Source organism: Diachasma alloeum, unplaced genomic scaffold (assembly GCF_001412515.2).
Source record: "Diachasma alloeum isolate Michigan unplaced genomic scaffold, Dall2.0 Dall_scaffold_00209, whole genome shotgun sequence".
Taxonomy (NCBI): Eukaryota; Metazoa; Arthropoda; class Insecta; order Hymenoptera; family Braconidae; genus Diachasma; species Diachasma alloeum.
The window spans coordinates 2,404,585-2,422,887 of record NW_021680374.1 but is presented as its reverse complement, the minus strand read 5'-3'; the positions used below and the strand labels follow the sequence as shown (position 1 = coordinate 2,422,887).

Below are 18,303 nucleotides of genomic sequence, written 5' to 3'. Positions count from 1 at the left end.
AGGGGGGGGGGGTCTTACCTTTGGCTTCGCCTCGTCACTTTCATGGTACCTATCTTCTCAAGAAACTTACGTTCACTCGAGGCTCACATGTAGGACACGGACGACTGAATCACCACAATATGTATTCACCAACAGCGTAAAATACGATTGAATGAGAGAAAAAAGTTGAAGTAAAAGCAAAAGAATTCTCCATTTTGCAGATGGGAAAAAAACTGAATGAAATACAGCTTGAATATCTGTCCTTGGTTTTCAAAACTAATCAACGTCATTTTGTTATTTTCTTTCACTTGCTTTCGCAATATCGCAGCCTCTGGTTTGCACATTATGTGACTAGTGGAAGGTCGGAGACGGTACAAACGATGTAACCTTGCCTCGGGCTAGAGACTCTGCATCTTCAGAGAGACAAAGGAAGTAATGAACAATATTCAACTATTGAGTACTGAGAGATGATTTCAATCATGATCATTCAATCATCTCTAATCAATGAAGAATCACGTGAAAGACATACATCAATGGGAATATTGACCGGTGAATTATCACTCCAAACAGATGTTGACGCGTTGAAAAGATCATTATGCAAGTGCTGTAACACTAACCTAGAATCCCGGAGGCGATCGAAAGACTCATCGATCATAACAACCATTAGCTCTCATAAAATGATCAATTAATTTATGTCTACCATTTTTAATTGTTGTAGATCCACCAGTGGATAGCGTCTACATGATATGTGGCGTTCTAATTGCCATGATCCTGGTCGGTGTGATCATTGTTCTTCTTGCCGTTACAATCAGGTAATTGTTGACTCAAATGAATTGTGTCTGTTATTACATGTCTAACGAATTTACTCAATTGACATTGAACGTTGGATGGGATAATTGGCCGGCATATACTCTGTACTTATTTCCATATCAAACAATGCGGTTGAACACTTGGTCGACTACGAGAGGTCAGAGGAAGATGGAGAAAGAGGGTAGAGCATGACTTTTTTTCCTGATTACTGGAGAAAGACAGTTGATAAATACAGTTGTATTGATTCAGGTGTTGACTGTTGGGTTGAATTTATTGCAGATTTCTTCGCGTTTGTTCATTCACAAAGAGAGGAATTTTCCCTAATTGAGATTATTGTTTTCACGCTGGGGGGCCGTAACCATTGATTTACCACTCTTGTTCAAACTTTTCATTTGGTCGAATAGTCTAGATATTTTGATTGCCCCGATAACTTCACGTGACAACTCATAGACGTCACACAGAAATATAATAAAGACATTGTTTTTTGCCTTCGGTATACTTCGGTTAGTCATTAAATAATCATAAATCAGACTTGAGTAATCTCGATTCAACAGATAAAACTTTCAAAATCCAGGCGCACGTAAGTCGAGCCACTGAATAATAATGTACTGAATTCCGGTTTGCATAAAGAAGAAGAAAATGAAAACAAATATGTGGCGATTGGTTAAACAATCAGAGAAAAACATGTTTTGAGTTGTCAGAATTGACCGCGAAATTGTTTTTTTGGTGAATTCACATTACGAGGAAAGCTTTTTTTCGTTGAGGAAAGAAATGGTCTGCTGCGCAGGTGGCAGAGACATCACCGTTCGCAAAATTTCAGACTGAATCAGCTGCAATTTCTGGAATCAAGATTAGATAGCTTGGAATAAAATCCCAATTCCAAACAAAAAATGTAAAGAGAAACTGAGTCAGCCTCTTCAATTCATCTCAAATGAATTATCAGCGTGATTACGTCTGTAATTATTTGCCAAACTCATTGAGAAAATGAATAAATGTTGATGCAAAAATATCTCAACATATCCAGACAGTTGTGAATTCAAAACTAAAATAAAAGTGAGGTGACATTCGTTGAAATAAAAATGCGTGAAAATAAAGTGCCTGAATGTCTCGTACGAGTGTCTTATTCCTGGCCATCCGAATTCGAGACACGCGTCGATCTCCCCCACCAATTCACATCCCCACGGTCGGTTGCGCACCCGACGAACCGCCGCGAGAAACATCACCAATTACTTTTTTTAAATTGTTTATTCAACACTTCTGTCTGTCTGGAAGAATAATTCACGAAATCCGTCATTTCGATTCACTTCCGTTGAATTACTATCGCAAGTTCGGTTTTTGCGTCTTAATTTTCTCGATTTTTTCCAAAAAGAATATTGAAAATGCTGAAACGATTGAGTCCAAACGGAAGTTACAAGAATAATTGATGACTGAAAATTAATCTATCGATAAAATTGAACACGGAAATAGACACTCGAATATTGAGGTAATTCTATCAACTTGGAGGTGATAACATAATTTATCTTCTCGAGAAGCACAAATTTCCTGGGAAATTAGTCAATCACAATCTCTCATTGATAATTTAACTGTCCATGCGATCGATTATCATCATCTATAAATAATCCATTATCACTGAGCTCGGAATTTCCATTTTCTTCCATTCATACTGCACCCGCATATGCCCACCCATTGACCCAACACCGACGAATTTCAACTTTCCATTGACTCTTTTATTTTTATTCATTGGACCCACTCAATTACCAATACAAGTGCGAAAGTTCTCGAGTATTTTAAAACGTAATCCGGACGCATGTCTTTTATCAATACGGAAAGTCCAGGTTTAGAGATATTTCGAGGAAGCCTGGTACGTTCTCCATTACGTCATAAACCACGTGTTTACTGAAAAAAAATGCGACTAGAAAAAATATCTGCAGCGGAAAATTCTGGAGAGAATTTTTTTGCTGACAAAAATTTTCAAAAGAAATTTGCTTTCTTTTATTCACAAATGACGATTTTCCTCCAGAAATAGGTGTTCATTAATGATTAATAAAAGGACGTCACAATGATCCAACAAAATCCGCAATCCCCGAGCGACATGCCACGAATTAAAAATAATTATCACATCTATAATTATCCAGAATTAAAGCCTCCCGTGAAATCCTCCTATCCCCACTACAGTAACTATTAATTATCACATCCTAATAATACTCGTCTCGCCGTCATCACTAATGGATTGCTGTCCCCATCCATTACTAATATTATTCCCATGTTGCCACTGTCCGTCGTAGCTGCGGCACGATTCAAGGGTTGAACACTCACCCCAGGGAGCGCCACCCACACCATCCCTCCCAACTCGAGACAAAAATAGACTCTAATAGTATGTTTATATCTCCGTTATGTCCTCCTCACTCTCATTTTCCACTAAAATCGTCCGTCATACGGAGGGCCATGCGCAAGAAATAGGAATGATAAAATCGTCGTAATGAGAATTACCCTGCGGGTGTTACTGGGCATTGCACTCGCATTACTCAGGGAAACTGTAATTTACCGTCACGAGAATTATTAGTTCATTAGTGAAATTATATTACCCATCTCTGGCGCCTACGAGCGCATCGGAAGTCACTCCGATGGTCGAGGGGGAGAAAATTGCATGAAATTATTAGGTGCAGGCCTAGCGACGGATAAAGTGAAGTGAAGACGGAGGAGAAAAAAAGTAATATGAAAGAGGGTCATTGCATCCTATCTCAATAACCAAACAAAACCCAGAAACACCTCGCCATTCCCTTTGTTTCTGACAATAATCTCAGTTGTTGAGCCATCGAGGGCGTTGCGTCCAGATAAATTCTCGGGTTTTCTCCAACGGTCATCATTGCATTAAGTTGCGACATTCGATCGCTCAAACGTAAATGTTTTTTTTGGGGAAATTTCGTCATCTCCACGCGGATCAATAACAGAATAACAGGAATACGTGCTATAGTGTTTTATTGTTCCTATGTTTTAGACGTATTGTTGCTGACCAAGTTGCTTGGTTTATGGAAATTTTTGGAATTTCCATAATAATATTATTGACCAGAGCTCATTGTTGTTTACTTCTCCTGGACATTTTAACTGAGTTCGTAGATCTCTGAACACAAACAGGATTAATCTAATCACGCAAGAGTTTACAGTTTGTTTTTATTTATATCTGTTTTCCCCCACGTTTATGGTTTTTTCTACGATTCTTCATAAATGACGAAATTCCCCTGATTCCTTGAATCATGAAAATTGAATGCGAGGAAACACTTTGAACAGAATTTATCCTCAAACGTATAATCCTCCAAGTAGGATTCTTCCTATTCAATTTTCCGTGGAAATAAGTCGTTTTTATTTGCATGTTTTTCCATTCTTACGAAAGGAACTAGAATCTATTCCGCTCTGATAGTTCCCCCGGGATATGTGACATATTTTTAAAAATACTGGTTGAAAAGGAATCGTCCTTTTTTGAAATTTGGAATGAAATTATTTTGTTGCGTTATTATTTCCGGAATAATCAATTGGAAATTGTAGAATTTTAATCTTTGCGTCATGAATTTGAAAAAAAATTTGAAAACCCCGACAAATGTTTGACAAAGCCTGGATCAAACACAAATGTGAGTCCCCACGCTTTTCCCTTATTGGTCGAGCTCTTCACTGCCCTCCACCAATCGTCACCACTCGCCGCATGACGTCAGACTCGTTGCTATAAAGAGCCGCTTACCGCCTCAACTCGGTTCAGAAACCACTCACGTTGGCTCGAGACATGAGTATCGGGGCGACGGTGGCAGACGTCGACGTTCACCGTGGTGAATCAACTGCAGCTCGCACAGTGTGTGAGGGAGGAGAATTTACCTATCGGTTTAGTTCGACGTAGCCCCTAATTATCAAAGTTTAATCGATGAGAGGAGGATAGTTCCACAATTTAGTTCAATTAAAACCACTAATCAATCAATGAATCAAAAGATAGGACAAAGACCAAGGATTTATAAAACTAGTCAACTCTCTCGTGGTGTTTGTGCTGCATGAGTGAGAGAAAACGGTGTTTCGTTTTAACCAACAAATAAAACGAACGATCAATTAATTATAAATGAAAGTTGAGACGTTGTCGATGCTACATGACTGAGTGCAACTGACCAAGTGATTCGACCAAGTATTTTTCACATTGAATAAAGTACAAATGAACATTTCAAAATACTGAAAGTGATATTTAGAAGTCAACCCAAGACTTCGTCGATTTTTATTTTTCAATCGTTAGAATTCTCGACTAGCTCGAGGATTCGCCAGAACCGGCCAAAAAATTCCTTCCAACATAGCAAAAAAGTTGACCCGGCTCTACCTTAAAATGGTTGGGAGCAACGGTACGATGATTGCAATCCGTCTTGTCCGCAGTAAATTGCGGAAGAGGGAGGATCATGGAAACGATCAGGTACATACGGAGCAACCATCGGTGGTGCAAACAGCAACACCAGTATCGGCTATTGTATCAACAACTGCAACAGCCCAAACTGTTATAACAACGACCGGGGATATACGTAACAATGGCATTGTTAATAATGGTGCAATTATAACAGCCAGCGAGCTTAGTAATGGTATTATTGATGGGAATACAACGTTTGTTACCGAGACAACTGGTGAACAATTTATTTGGCAATTTCCACCGCCATATCCACCGCTAACGCCACCGCCACAATATACCTTGTACAACGACCAGGTAAATACACAATTTTATTTCATTTTTCATTCAGAATTCATGGGATATGTCGAAATGCTCGTGGGGACGCTCCTTTTTGTAGGGACAAGTACTTTATCGAAATTTCCGCATTTCCCTTCAAACAAATCCTCTTACCCTGTAGAAATGAAAACAAATCGTTACCGAGACACTCTGAAACCGTTTACATTTTCCCCACTGCTATGTATTCATCGGCAGGGATCATCTTTCACTGTAGCATATCCATTCGATTATAATAAAAACATGTTTATAAAGTTGGAACAACGCTCGTGCGCATCACGTGAGAATTTTCAGACTGGTAACAACGACAGACACACGGTGTTTAGTGCCAATAACATTTTCTCGTTTTAGAATTCAAAGTTTACAAGTGCAAAATTTACGTTTTTGGCAGGAGTCAATTGTCCGTCTTACTCGCGATTAAATTCATTGGACAATAATTTACGTAAGAAAGCCCGAAATTGACTGTTAAACCTTGAGAATAAAAAAATCTCGTCAATTATTGGGGCATCAGCTGACGCGGCAATACAAATTCTCCCGCCGAAAAATGCGCTTGCTCCACCTGAATAAACTCCAAAATTTCAATTTAAATTGATAAAATGTTGCTCAGAGGAGGCTGCAGGAGAGGGTGAGGGGGGATGATTAAATAACGCGTGTACTATGGCCTGGGTAATGAGTTTCGCGTCGGTATCGATTCACCAAGGACGAGGCCTCGCGTGCCGCGCGTGTCGAGAAAGACAGATCCCTGAGACTTCTATACATTGCACTTCAGCACACGTTAGGCTGGATAGTGTGGGTTTTATCCTAACGGGGCACTAGAGGCTAATGAAAAAAGAAAAAAATTTATATATATTCAAAGACACAATCGTAGCAGCGTTGCCACGAGTTTTAACAAAATGCCTATAACAACTCCCCACCTTTAAATAGACACCGTTGCCATTGTCGTTTACTTTTCACCGTTTCACGCTCCACTTGTCAGTCAGGTTTAGCACATTTTGACTGTCGGCCCAAGTTTATCCATCAAATTTGTCCGCGTAACGTCAGAAAATTCGAGGAAAAACATTGCTAACGACACAGACCGCTGGGGAAATTCAAATTGATCCGTTGAACTCGTCTGAAATGAGTCTCGACAGTGTGACGTCACGAATCGCTTCTCGGTAGCATTAGAATTTCATCGCAATTTTACGAGTCAAAAAAACCCCCAGACGACAGTTAAAAACTATAGAATAGTATAGGCTATAAACGGTCATGCGTGGTCATTTTGGTGGCAAGTTGCCCTGCAGCGTGACGCTAAATTTAGCGTGGGTGGGCGGCCAACACGACACCGACGCTCGACGCTCACCAGTCAAGGGGGAGACACCGGCAGCTGTGTGTGCCAGTGGCTCCTATCTCCCTCTTCCCTTTCCTCCCTCGTGTCCTCTTTTCTTCTTTTCGTATCTACATCTTATACGAGTTGAGACCCAACTCAAAAACCCCGCCTTCTCTCAATCTCTCACTAAGTCCCCCCCTGAGTAATCCCATTCGACATCTCTCTCTCTCTCTCTCTCTCTCTCTCTCTCTTTCCCTCTCTCTCTCCCTCTCTTCGGGGCTTTGGGCCAGACCTCCGAGCCCCCGGACGTTCCGTCTAGGAAAAAAGGGGCGTAGGACGTCGAAATAACCGTCTCAATACCCTCAATATTACTGTAACATTTATTTTATTTTTGTTGAGAGTGCATTGTGCAATGATAGATTGAATTGATGTGGCTGGCGTTTGCTCATTGGAGGGCGCAAAAAAATGTGCCAAATTATGCAAAATGATTTTTAGTTACGTGCACGGAGGTCGAAGGAAAATTACTGGGGATTATATGGGGGCCACGGCCGAGTCCAAAATTCTAGCCTCGGAAACGACTCGAGGTTTCACTTCCTTATTCGGGATCGTAATGATAACGGAACGCTCGTTAACACGTTGGCAATTTTGAGAGTAAATTGGGGAATATTTATGCCACGATGAGCGCACACAAGGAAAACATTCATTGCGATTTATGACTCCAAAATTTCCATTAAATGAATGAAAATTAATTCTTCGAGTGATGAACAGAATGTAAAATTGGATTATCGGATTCTTTTGGAAACATCTCTGTAAAAAGCCATTCAGTCAATTTATCGAGAGACATTTACTGCTGAGAATTGAATTCTGTGCAAGAGAGATCTCTTAATATTCGTCAGTTCAACGCACCAATCGGCGAAAAAAAAGAAAAAATGCAATGAATGTTTTTATCGATCAGCCGTAGCTATAGGGTTCACAGCCGGTGTCTGTTGCGCGCAGATCGTTGCACTGGTGAGGGCTGTAAATGACGAGTGAGTCTCTCACCCTCTGCTTTCACATGAGACCTACCGGGGAATAAATGGCAGTTGTATACGCGAGGGGTTGCAATGGGGCCCTGCCGTCTGCCAGGGGTAGATCGATGCCCTGAACTTTCAAATTGAGCCAAACAGAGCAGAACAGAACAGAATAGAGGGAAACAATTTTTTTTTCTCCAATTCCACAACGATTTTCCCCAAAATCATTGCCCGAAATTTCAGATAATTAACATTGAAATTGTTTTATTTCCATCAGGATACTCTCGTACATGGACTCCAGGCGGACAGGCCGGGCTTTGCCAAAGGCATAAAAAAAAACATTGGTGGACGCTGGCGTCGTCTCGTGAAGAGAAAACCGGAGACAGATACATGTGCCATTCCTCCAGAGCTCAAGGATCAGCTTAAAACGATATACGTTTATTGACCCTCTTTCTATCACCAAGAGAAAAAAAATCACACACACACACAGAAACAATCTGAAAGAATCCATTGATTTTTCACATTGATCGAAAATGATGAAAAACCCCTTCCAACTCAGTAATCAATGCTTTCCTATATCGTAAGATAGTTTATTGTATTGAGAGCGTGAACCGAATGGTTGTGTGCACGACAGAGAAAGAGGTTGAAGTAGAAAAAGAAAAGGGAAGAATGTGAGTGAGTGGCTCGCGAAGAGAGCAAGAGGGAGTAGAAAAAAGAAGCAAAACGTAAATGTAAAAAAAATAGAGAGGGAGAAAGAGGGAGAGAGAGAGAGAGAGAGAGAGAAATATGGGGGTTCAACGGTCTCGTGGGACACGAAGATGCTGCAGCTCGTGACGACGAAAGAGCCCAGGGATACGCCCTTCGGTAACGCCATCTCACGTTATTTAAAAATCCACATATCAATCTGGGTTGAGAGCATTTTTGTTGCCTCGCGATGAAATTAAATTTTGTATTCCATATCCGTCAGACTGTTAGTGGAAATGTCGAAGCAACAAAGAGCCATTTGAGACGAACAAAAAATATGTAACAAAAATATCGACGATTGTGCCTTTTTATTCCAATGAGCCGCTGTCCGCAGAATTTGTCACGTCCCTAAATTATTGCACAAATGAAATTGACGAATTTTAAGGGATGAAAAAGAGGGGGAGGGTGGGGACTGTGAGGTAGATTGAACTCTGACAGTAATTGTTCAGGTGGCCGATCATAACGTTTTTTGTTATTATGTAGATGAATTTGCGGAAGAACTCCATGAGACTGAAAATGTAAAAAGTACGACAAAACGAGTTACCTCGTAGCTTTTGTGTACGTTTTTACACGATTTAGTAGATACTAAAGTTGATGATTGAATCATTAAATACCTGATGCTAGAGAAAATTAATGAAAATGGGGACAAAAAAATTATTATTTTATGCTGAAAAATACGAATCACTAGTATTATTGTATGCCTGAAATACGACGAAACGCTGGGACTGTCCTCAAGCATAATTTGATTATTATTGTTTCATCATGTCCTTAAATATACTACTCATTTTATTTATCCTCCAGATATTCTTTCTTTTCACACACACACACACACACACAAACACACCCTTTTTGTCGTCATTATTATATTAAAATTCCATTGCAATTTGCTCGAATAAATGACAGTCCCGTATTACCACGTTGTAAATAGGTGTATAAAGCAATATAAGCGCGTACGACTTTTATTCTTGTAATTTTATCGTGAATGTGTTTTTATTTGTGAGGAAGAGGGGGAATACGAATGTTGGGAGGTTGGAAAAAAATGGCCGAGTGGTTGTAACGCATTCGAGATCGCAGCTAATGTCACGACATTTTTTTACTCTCGTAACTTCTTTTTTATTCTGGGGATTTTACCGTTGACGAGGCGTGCGATGACGAGCACGGATATCCGGTGATTCCAGGTTCTTTTTTCTTTTGTTACTGGACTCGTCATTTTTTAATTCTGTGAAATTGACAAATTATGGACGAGTTATGTTGCATAGTTTTTCCGTGAAGTCATTGCAATCTCGATTGTTAAGTTGTAAAACGTAATAATTGAATTATCTCGAATTTGAGTGAGTTTAGGAGGAAATGCTTCGCTACGAAATGCCATTTTGCCGCAGTATCACTCGTTTCTGAGATATTCAGTGCAGGTGCCACATTTGAGTAATTACGTTTTACCGCTTTGAGAAAAAATGGTGCGTTGTGATGGAAAGATACAGCATTTCTGTGATTTCTGCTGATTTGAAAATTTCAGAGAAGAGAGGAATTGCATTGTACCTTAGGAAAAACGCTTTCATGAGGGAATTAGTAAGGACAGAGAGAGAATGTTGTAGTAATCGATCAGTACCAACCATGTGCCTACGATTTGCATTGAATTGTGTTTTTTTTGTTTTATAACGATTAATATTTAGGATGAGAGTCGCCTCTCACTACCTAGTCACTTGTTAATATTGTGAAAGTAAAATGAAGGAAAATGATAACTGTAAAATATAAGATGGGAGAATCAAAGGGCGCAGCTTGAGTAATTTCGGAAGAAGCACCATTTTATTGATGAACAAATAAAGTATTTCAAATGGTATTCCAACTGTTTTTAGATTTTTCCTTTTTCGAATAGATGAATTAAACATTTGAGGTAATGTGACTTATTCATCTTAACAATGAAAGAAACATTCAATTTTTTATTCTATGCAAGAACTCTAATGATTGTTTTTTGTTCGACTTTTTATGCTTTTGAAATTACCATGAAATTACCAATGGAAATCAATTTCACGTAATAATTGATCTGCTCATGTTCATTTCATCAGCAATCGATAATGATCTACTCTAGTCAATTACATTATCAAATTCAGGTAAAAGAGATTTCTTGCTCCATGTCGTCTGCAGATGGCGTCACTTGCTGCAAATTCGAATCCTAACCTCCATAGGTTTGCATTGAACTGCTCACGACAGTTAATCAATAATAAACAAAATAAACAATCAGTCAAAGTGATCGTAATAGATATCACAGTGAAGTAATGTTGAAAAAAGTGCTTTCCTCGTGTTTCTCCCCGTACCATCCATCACGATTTCTGATTATAAAACGCGGAAATGCATTCTTTGATTATTTTCAATCCTCACCACCCCCTACCCCCCCTTACGGCCACGTGTGTCAGATAGGCGATCCGACGTTGCGCGGTCAGGCTGAACCCGTGGAGCCGGAAATCGTGGCAACAGTGGATTTCAAAAAAGTAAGATTCAAATGAATTTTTATAGGCAGACAAATTGTCGTTCCAGTATACTCAGAGTAACATAAATCTATCAATATTTATACCCCCAATGAATTAATACAAATGCGAGTATAGATTTTTTTCGAACAACTCTTCACTTTTTCAACTGAATTATTTTTCCAACCGCTTGTATTCATATTGCAATTTCTCCTACAACTTCAGGCCATTATTACCTAAACACGTAAAAGGGAAAGTCACTACGGACAAATATGTATTTTCAAAATTATATATTTTATATATTAAATTGGCCTATATTATATATATTTTTTATATATTTTTTCGTGGGGGTTTCCACCCACATGCCGTGCGGAAAACAACCGCTTTACGGACACTAAATAGTTTCGAATAGTGCATTTTTGAGGCAGTTGTCACAAAAAAAAAATTACTTTATGCTTTTATATATCAATACCATCAATGAATTAGTATTTTTACACCGTGTTGGCATTCACAACGCTGAGTGCTGTTAGGGTTGAATATTAAAGCTTTACCATGCGCTTTAAAATTTAATTTTCAAACCTTACTTAAATAAAAATTGAATTTCGCCGCGAAACGGGAGACAGAATGGGAATTCTGTCCCGTACATTTACATTCTCCCATTCGTTTCGAATGTAAAAAATTGACTGAGCCCGTGCAAATGTCTGGAGGAGGGCACTCGAGGTATGGAGCCTTTATAAAACTTGAAAACAAAATATCTGGGCAAATTTCCGAAATCGTCTTCTCTACGAGGATATCGCAAAATTTATCTGCAATATCATTCCCCTCGAGTGGTTCGGGTGGTCAATCTTGATTCAATTGTCATCTGCCTTCCAGTTTGTTGACCATTTAATCTCCACAATGCGGATATACGAGGCGTACGGTCTTTCAGCTCCGCAGATCGGCGTTTCCGCCCAAGTATTTGTGATAGAAACGACCCCAAAACAGGTAGAAGAGTGCATAGTGACGAAAAGCGCGGGCCAGCCTGTGGAAGTTGTCCCTTTGACAGTATTCATAAACCCAAAGATGAAAATACTCGATTATCACACAAATTCATATCCCGAGGCTTGCGCCAGTGTTTTCGGCTACATTGCGCACGTGCCTCGTGCAAAAAGTGTTCAAATTGAGGCTTTTGATGTTACGGGGAAGAAGTTCAAGTGGAAAGCGGAGGGATGGCCGGCGAAAGTTGCTCAACATGAGATGGATCATTTGCAAGTAATGAATTGAAAAAGAAAAAGCGAATAAACTTAATCGAGAGAATCTGGTAATCTTTGATCTCTTTCCATTCTCAGGGAAAACTGTTCACCGACAAAATGGACCCGCAGACACTCTCCTGTGCCATTTGGAGTATTGTTAATCTTAGAAGGGGCAAAGTTGCCATTAAATTCTTCCCTGATCCAGGACGATGGATTCGTTTCAAGAGAATGTTCTCGTGGAGCGGTTGAAGATGTCTGAAATGAGCTGATGAAACGTAACAAATGCAATTTGAAGTTGTTGTTAATTGTGCATTTATTTCCGAAACAATTTGATTCTGTTACGTTTGACCACTTGACACCTTGACTGATTTCATTCGTTGTATTCACAAAGAAATAAATTATTATATTCAGTGAAATAAAAAATTAGGTACTTCTTTTATTAACATGCATCATCCAGGATACAATCATAGCAGAGAATACGTCACATGGCATTGAGAATTATGGAGCTATGGCTCTTTCGTATTTTTTTCATCTCCAAAACATCATTTTGTTGAATTTATTTCTAATTTACGGCTCTTTGAGATGTCAATAAAAATTATCTCTAGTGCATACTCAGGCTATTTTCCGTCGCTGTTTTGATTTTATTATGACGTAGTCAAGTCGAATCGCAGTACCTCAGCCCCACGATCCACATAGAGCTGCTAATAATTAATTCACAATTTTTTTCAATAATCTCAATTCCCTCGATGATTCGTAAAATTTTAAAATACACGCTTGTACACATATCTTACAGATTTTAGTCATACTGCTTCAGCACTAATGACTAAAATTTTCATTGTATTAAATTTAAAAAGCGTTTGGTTTTCCCAGAGTTTTAATAATCATCATTGTTTTAATGTCATCCTATCTGTGTCTTGAGAAGTATTTCCGTTAGATTTAGAGTTTTCCTTATTCCAAAAATAGGTAGGGTAGAGCTAAAAAAAGTGACTGAATTCTCTTATTTTCCCCATTTTGTTGATCATAAAAATGTCACAGTACGTAGAAAGAGGATTGGAAAAATCTTATCAAGTTCGATGGAGAGTGTTCTTTGGTATCATCTATTTGGCACGACTTTTACTATCGCCCCAAATGTATATTACAACCTTTATTTTATTGAAGCAATGGAAAGTGTGGAATTACATGAAACCCCACATTAATTACACCACAATTAAAATATCCGCAATTGAATAAAACCCAATTCAACGATATATTGTGTTTCATAGAAAAAAGAGATCAGTAATATCAATGGACATTTTAAAATATCCTTCCAATAAACAAATCATTTCAGTCCGCGGCGGAACCCATTACAACTTTCAGTTATAATCTCACAGTCAGTAATGACACAATCATTCCCCTCCAACAATAATAATAACAATTTTATGTTCAACACGTGCATTATTTAGAAACACAAATATTCACACAATGTACATTAAAAGAGGAGAAATAATCAAGCACCATTATTATTTGTTTATTTCGCGAACCGGCGCACGTTAATACCTTAATCCCTAGGCGTCATGTGAAACATTACCCTAACATCGATTGCTCTCACAATTCGGATATATATTCACACATATTAGACATTACATATATACCCCTGTATGATTTTCCTCAATTACATTAATAATCTCCTCAAATTACCATAGAAAATGACTTTGATTGAATCTGAGATTATTGGTCCATTAAAAAACGGAAAAATTCCTCTACTCTTAAAAAAAAAGAGGAACAGAGTAATGAAAGAGTTCGTGAACGGGCTTCATGCCCTGTTTTATCGTTGTGAGACATTATTATTCACGATTCATTTCATATCCACGTGTGTACTCGTTGCTGCTGCTGTTGTTGCTGCTGCGTATCCTCTTCTTGTCAGGATACGTGGCCTCTGGGCTGTGGAGCCCTCCATCTTCTACCTCGACCACGATGATGAGCTGGGAAACGATTGTTATTGTTTCCCAGTTGCATTCCATGAGGCGATTGCAGGTGCAGTGGTATCCGCACCGTGCCTGGTGAAAATAGAAATTTTGGAGAGAAAATTATCGTTAATTCAGCACAGAATTTGTCTATTGAAGCTTTAAAACCACTATTTGGGTCAATCCTTGGATTCTTTGAGGTCCGAGAGGCTGCAACCTCTTGCGAACGGTCACATATTGACAAATATTAAATTATTTCAATGAGTAGTGCTGGACGAAAAAAAAAAAAAAGAAAAGACATTTTATGAAGCCACTCGTAAATAACGAAATTTCGAGTCCTTTTTTCGCTGTTTAATTATGAATAATTAAAACAAATTCAAGTGTTGATTTAATCGAATTTTCATTCATTGGTTAAAAACTATTTCTATCCAGCCAAGACTTTTATTCATTAATATCGATATTACATGTCTATAACTACTTTTACAAGCGCATAAACTTGGAAATGATGAAATAAATAAAATTAAAATGCATGAATTAATAACTACAGAAGGATAAATATACAGAGAAAAATGAATCAAACATGAACAGGTGATGTGAATTCACTGAGACCAATGTCACGTCTATTATCTATTATCGTGGTAACGCCACCACGCTCGTGCAGGAATGAATCCAGGCGAAGCGTGGCTGACGCAATGGTGCATAGACTCTGATCCGAGGACGAGCACGTGGACGTACCGTTTCTTGCTATTCTCATGTGACCGTCTGGGCTGCCGGTGCAGCTGTAGCGTGATGTTACGGCCTCGGAGCGTGATAAGCCCGGCTCTGGGGTAACGTTCACGAACGGACACCAGGAGAAAAATTGGGCAAAACCACGGCGAAATCTACCAAAAGAATATTTTTAATTAGAAAAAAATTGGGGATTATGGGCAAGTTATTTTCCCCTAATTTCTTTTTCATGAGAGAATAAAATAAGAACAAACTTTATACCCTTTTTCCTCATTACGACCGAAATTCTCTAGAGTTTCCTCTCAAAACTTCCTCAAATATAACGAAATTACGTAATCATGTATACTGAGAAAGACCTCTGAGTTTGTAAATTTGAAAAGTTGGAGATTTCCCGGGTTCTACGGGGCCTCCAAGTTTCTGGAATTCAGCGAGTTTATATATCCACACACACTAGGCATAAATCCTCAAATTTAACTGTACAAGTTGTTCAACTCTTGTAACTCGATCTGTTTTATCGCTTATGGTAATCCACTAGGTAATGTAACTTTTCGAGATCGGTTCATTCGGGTCATATATTCAGCAAATAAAAAAATGGCAAGGACTAATCAACTTGCGCTTAGCGTTTCTCGGCTGTTTTGTAAGATGATTCAGCCATTTCTGTGGTAGGAAATTGAATAACGCGAATGTGGGAGTGATTCAGTATTGTTATTTGGGTTAATTATCCCCATAAGGCAATGTTTCGTCCCCATCTTTTGATGATTTATCATTTCGCGATAGAAATCACTCTTGCAACTCATGGACTATTTTATCTGTCGGGTGAAATAAATCCTGATATACTCGATAATGTGAAGTATTTATATTTGTAAGAATTTTTATTACAATTCTGGATGGAGATAATCTCAAAAGTTCATCAAATGGCATAAGTTCCGGTTCAATAGAGAAGGAAAAATATTTCTTATGGGCAATTTAATTGAAAAATTCTTTGAGAAGTACCTTGAATTCATCCAGCAGTAGATTATTGGATTGTACATGCTATTGGACATGGCGAGCCAGTAAATAGCGAGGAAGACCTCCTGTATATACGGCTCATTCGTGATCTCAGGTAGATACGAAGTTACGATAAAGTAAACGTGAAATGGCAGCCAACAAACTGCGAATATCACCACCACCACGATCATCATCTTGACTACCTGAAAAAGAAAAAGTTTCTCATTGCAAGCGCATCCTTAATCGTAATTGCCCCATCATTTCTGTCCTCATAAAGAATTTCTTTTATCAAATTGAGAAAATAACTATTGGTTCGAGGGAAGGCGAGCTGTGCTGCTTCAGAAGTTTTCAAGATATTTCAGAAATAAATTTCATCCAGTAGAAAGTTTGTCATCTGTATTGCAGAAATTACTGCACCGAGATGAGTGGTCTTTCTTCAATTCAGGATTGAATTTTCCCGTCTTTGTAATGACATCGCCGACTGCCATCAATCCCTTCAAATTTCCCTCAACAAGTTGTCAGCGACTTGATACGTCAGACGTCAACTCCGCTCCCGTGCGCTGAGTATTTTCCCACACAACTCTACCCCGACATATTTTGTGTCAATGGTTCCTGTAAAAACTTAAAAAACGAAGGAGAGAGAGAGAGAGAGCAAAGGCGTTATCGAGACTCCTGGATGCCTTCCAACTTTTTATTCCATTGATCACGTGAACCGGACGTTACGTGAAATAAACGAGCGGAGCGTTATAACGGGATTTTCCCCGGAGCAAGGACGACGCAGGGGTGGGCTGGGGGTGTAGAACTACTCTCTCAACCTCTCTAAGTCTCACCGGGAAAACAAAACGGTCTTTATACGTGCACCAAACTCGCATCAATTCGTCATCCCTAAAAACTATGGGCAAGAAATTCTCCACAATCGCTTTTTTTTCTTTGTTTTGTCTGGCTCGTAGACATTTATTTATGAGAGCGGGACAATTACGGAGGCCTCTTGTTTTTCCCATTCAGTTAACATTTTAATTAACAAGGCGCCACCTGCGCATCTAGAAGCGTTTTTTAGGACAAGTTTTTGTCTTTTTTCACGTGCAATTTACCGGAGATCGAGAGAAATTCGATTCACGGAATGTAAACGCCAAATCGTTATTGGATCGGTTTTTTTAGGGGCGGAAGGAGGGGGTGACAGGTGGTTCGAGCGGTGGTACCGATGTTGCTGCAATTGAAGGCAGTGAATTATGCTTTAATTGAGGATTTTACTCTCGGTAATTTGGAGACTGGATGCAGGGACTTTTGTGATTTTTTATTTCCATCAATTTAGGGAAAGTCAGTTGATAAAAAATAATTTTAAAAAAGAGCAATTGCGTAGAGGGATGGAGAAAGGTTTAGGCTGAGCGTCATTGACATTTCTTTGATGATGATTTTTTAATTAAAACCTCTCGTGTGTTCTCTGCTTTATTGGAAAAATGCGAATAAGTTCATTTCAACGAATTTAATAGAACAGAGATGGTTAATTAGGGACGGAGGAGTTGAATTATTTTATGCCAAGTTTTCTCATTATTCTGGAAACTTCAAGGGCTTGTGAACCCCCAGGATCAATTTGAATGGTTTTCCGCAGAAAAAGTGAGTGAGAAGTTGAGGAAGAAAAACTCCGAGATATAATTATCCCGACGGATAATAATCTCATGATTTCATAGAAAACAGCGTATTATTCGACAATCATGTTTTTCGTGGAGAGATTCAAAGGATAATGTCACAGGAATACTGTCATCATTCGCACCAGACAGTTACTGGAGCTTCTGCTGAAGGCGAACATTTTGCGATTGTATTGGCCCTGCTCAGACACTCAGAATTGACGAAACTATTGAGGCTGGAGAAATAGAACGCCACCTCAAAGACCTCAAAATCGCAGTATAGCATCGAAGATGGTGTGATAAGTGTATCTCGAGGTGCCACGAAAAGCTCCACGAGTAGACGTTTGTCGTTGAAGTGAAGAATAATGGCAAGTGGGTGAGATGAGTGGTAAAGTGAGTGAGACAAAATGCACAAAAGTGGGTCGGCCCTCCACAGGTGATTATACTTATTTTATCTCTGAGGTATTTGCAGGCGAGTGAAACAATCGTAATACCTCTTTTACTGGTGGTACTGTACACCCAGGGGACTTCTGGATGCACATAAAACAAGCCCATTGTCATTGCACAAGGCTGTGAGGGCGGGGTGCCCCTCACAGCCTTGTGCAATGACAATGGGCTTGTTTTATGTGCATCCAGAAGTCCCCTGGGTGTACAGTACCACCAGTAAAAGAGGTATTACGATTGTTTCACTCGCCTGCAAATACCTCAGAGATAAAATAAGTATAATCACCTGTGGAG

At 39.1% G+C, this 18,303-nt stretch overlaps 3 protein-coding genes across 10 annotated transcripts in view; 2 read left to right on the top strand and 1 right to left on the bottom strand.

Annotated features, from left to right (window-relative positions):
• The window catches only part of LOC107036473, a 57,404-nt gene extending 46,977 nt beyond the window's left edge, over positions 1 to 10,427 (top strand). For all 7 annotated transcript variants that reach the window (XM_015254451.2, XM_015254453.1, XM_015254450.1 and 4 more), the window contains 3 exons: positions 698 to 791; positions 5,191 to 5,512; positions 8,124 to 10,427. In XM_015254451.2, coding sequence (XP_015109937.1) covers positions 698 to 791; positions 5,191 to 5,512; positions 8,124 to 8,291 — 584 coding nt within the window. In that variant the 3' untranslated portion in view covers positions 8,292 to 10,427. The remainder of the gene's footprint in view (positions 1 to 697; positions 792 to 5,190; positions 5,513 to 8,123) is intronic.
• Positions 10,428 to 10,713: 286 nt separating this feature from the next.
• On the top strand, positions 10,714 to 12,658 carry LOC107036474 (peptide deformylase, mitochondrial). The gene is made up of 3 exons (XM_015254457.2): positions 10,714 to 11,076; positions 11,926 to 12,303; positions 12,381 to 12,658. The coding sequence occupies exons 1-3, from the start codon at positions 10,864 to 10,866 to the stop codon at positions 12,531 to 12,533; spliced, it is 744 nt and encodes a 247-aa protein (XP_015109943.1). The 5' UTR covers positions 10,714 to 10,863; the 3' UTR covers positions 12,534 to 12,658.
• Positions 12,602 to 18,303, bottom strand: part of LOC107036472 (tachykinin-like peptides receptor 99D) — a 55,619-nt gene continuing 49,917 nt past the window's right edge. Inside the window, exons 5-7 of one of the 2 annotated variants that reach the window (XM_015254449.2) lie at positions 15,947 to 16,143; positions 14,963 to 15,108; positions 12,602 to 14,320 (exon numbers count right to left, since the gene is read on the bottom strand). In XM_015254449.2, coding sequence (XP_015109935.1) covers positions 14,184 to 14,320; positions 14,963 to 15,108; positions 15,947 to 16,143 — 480 coding nt within the window. In that variant the 3' untranslated portion in view covers positions 12,602 to 14,183. Of the gene's footprint in view, positions 14,321 to 14,696; positions 15,109 to 15,946; positions 16,144 to 18,303 lie in introns of those variants that run through there. The other variant, XM_015254447.1, reaches the window with a different exon arrangement.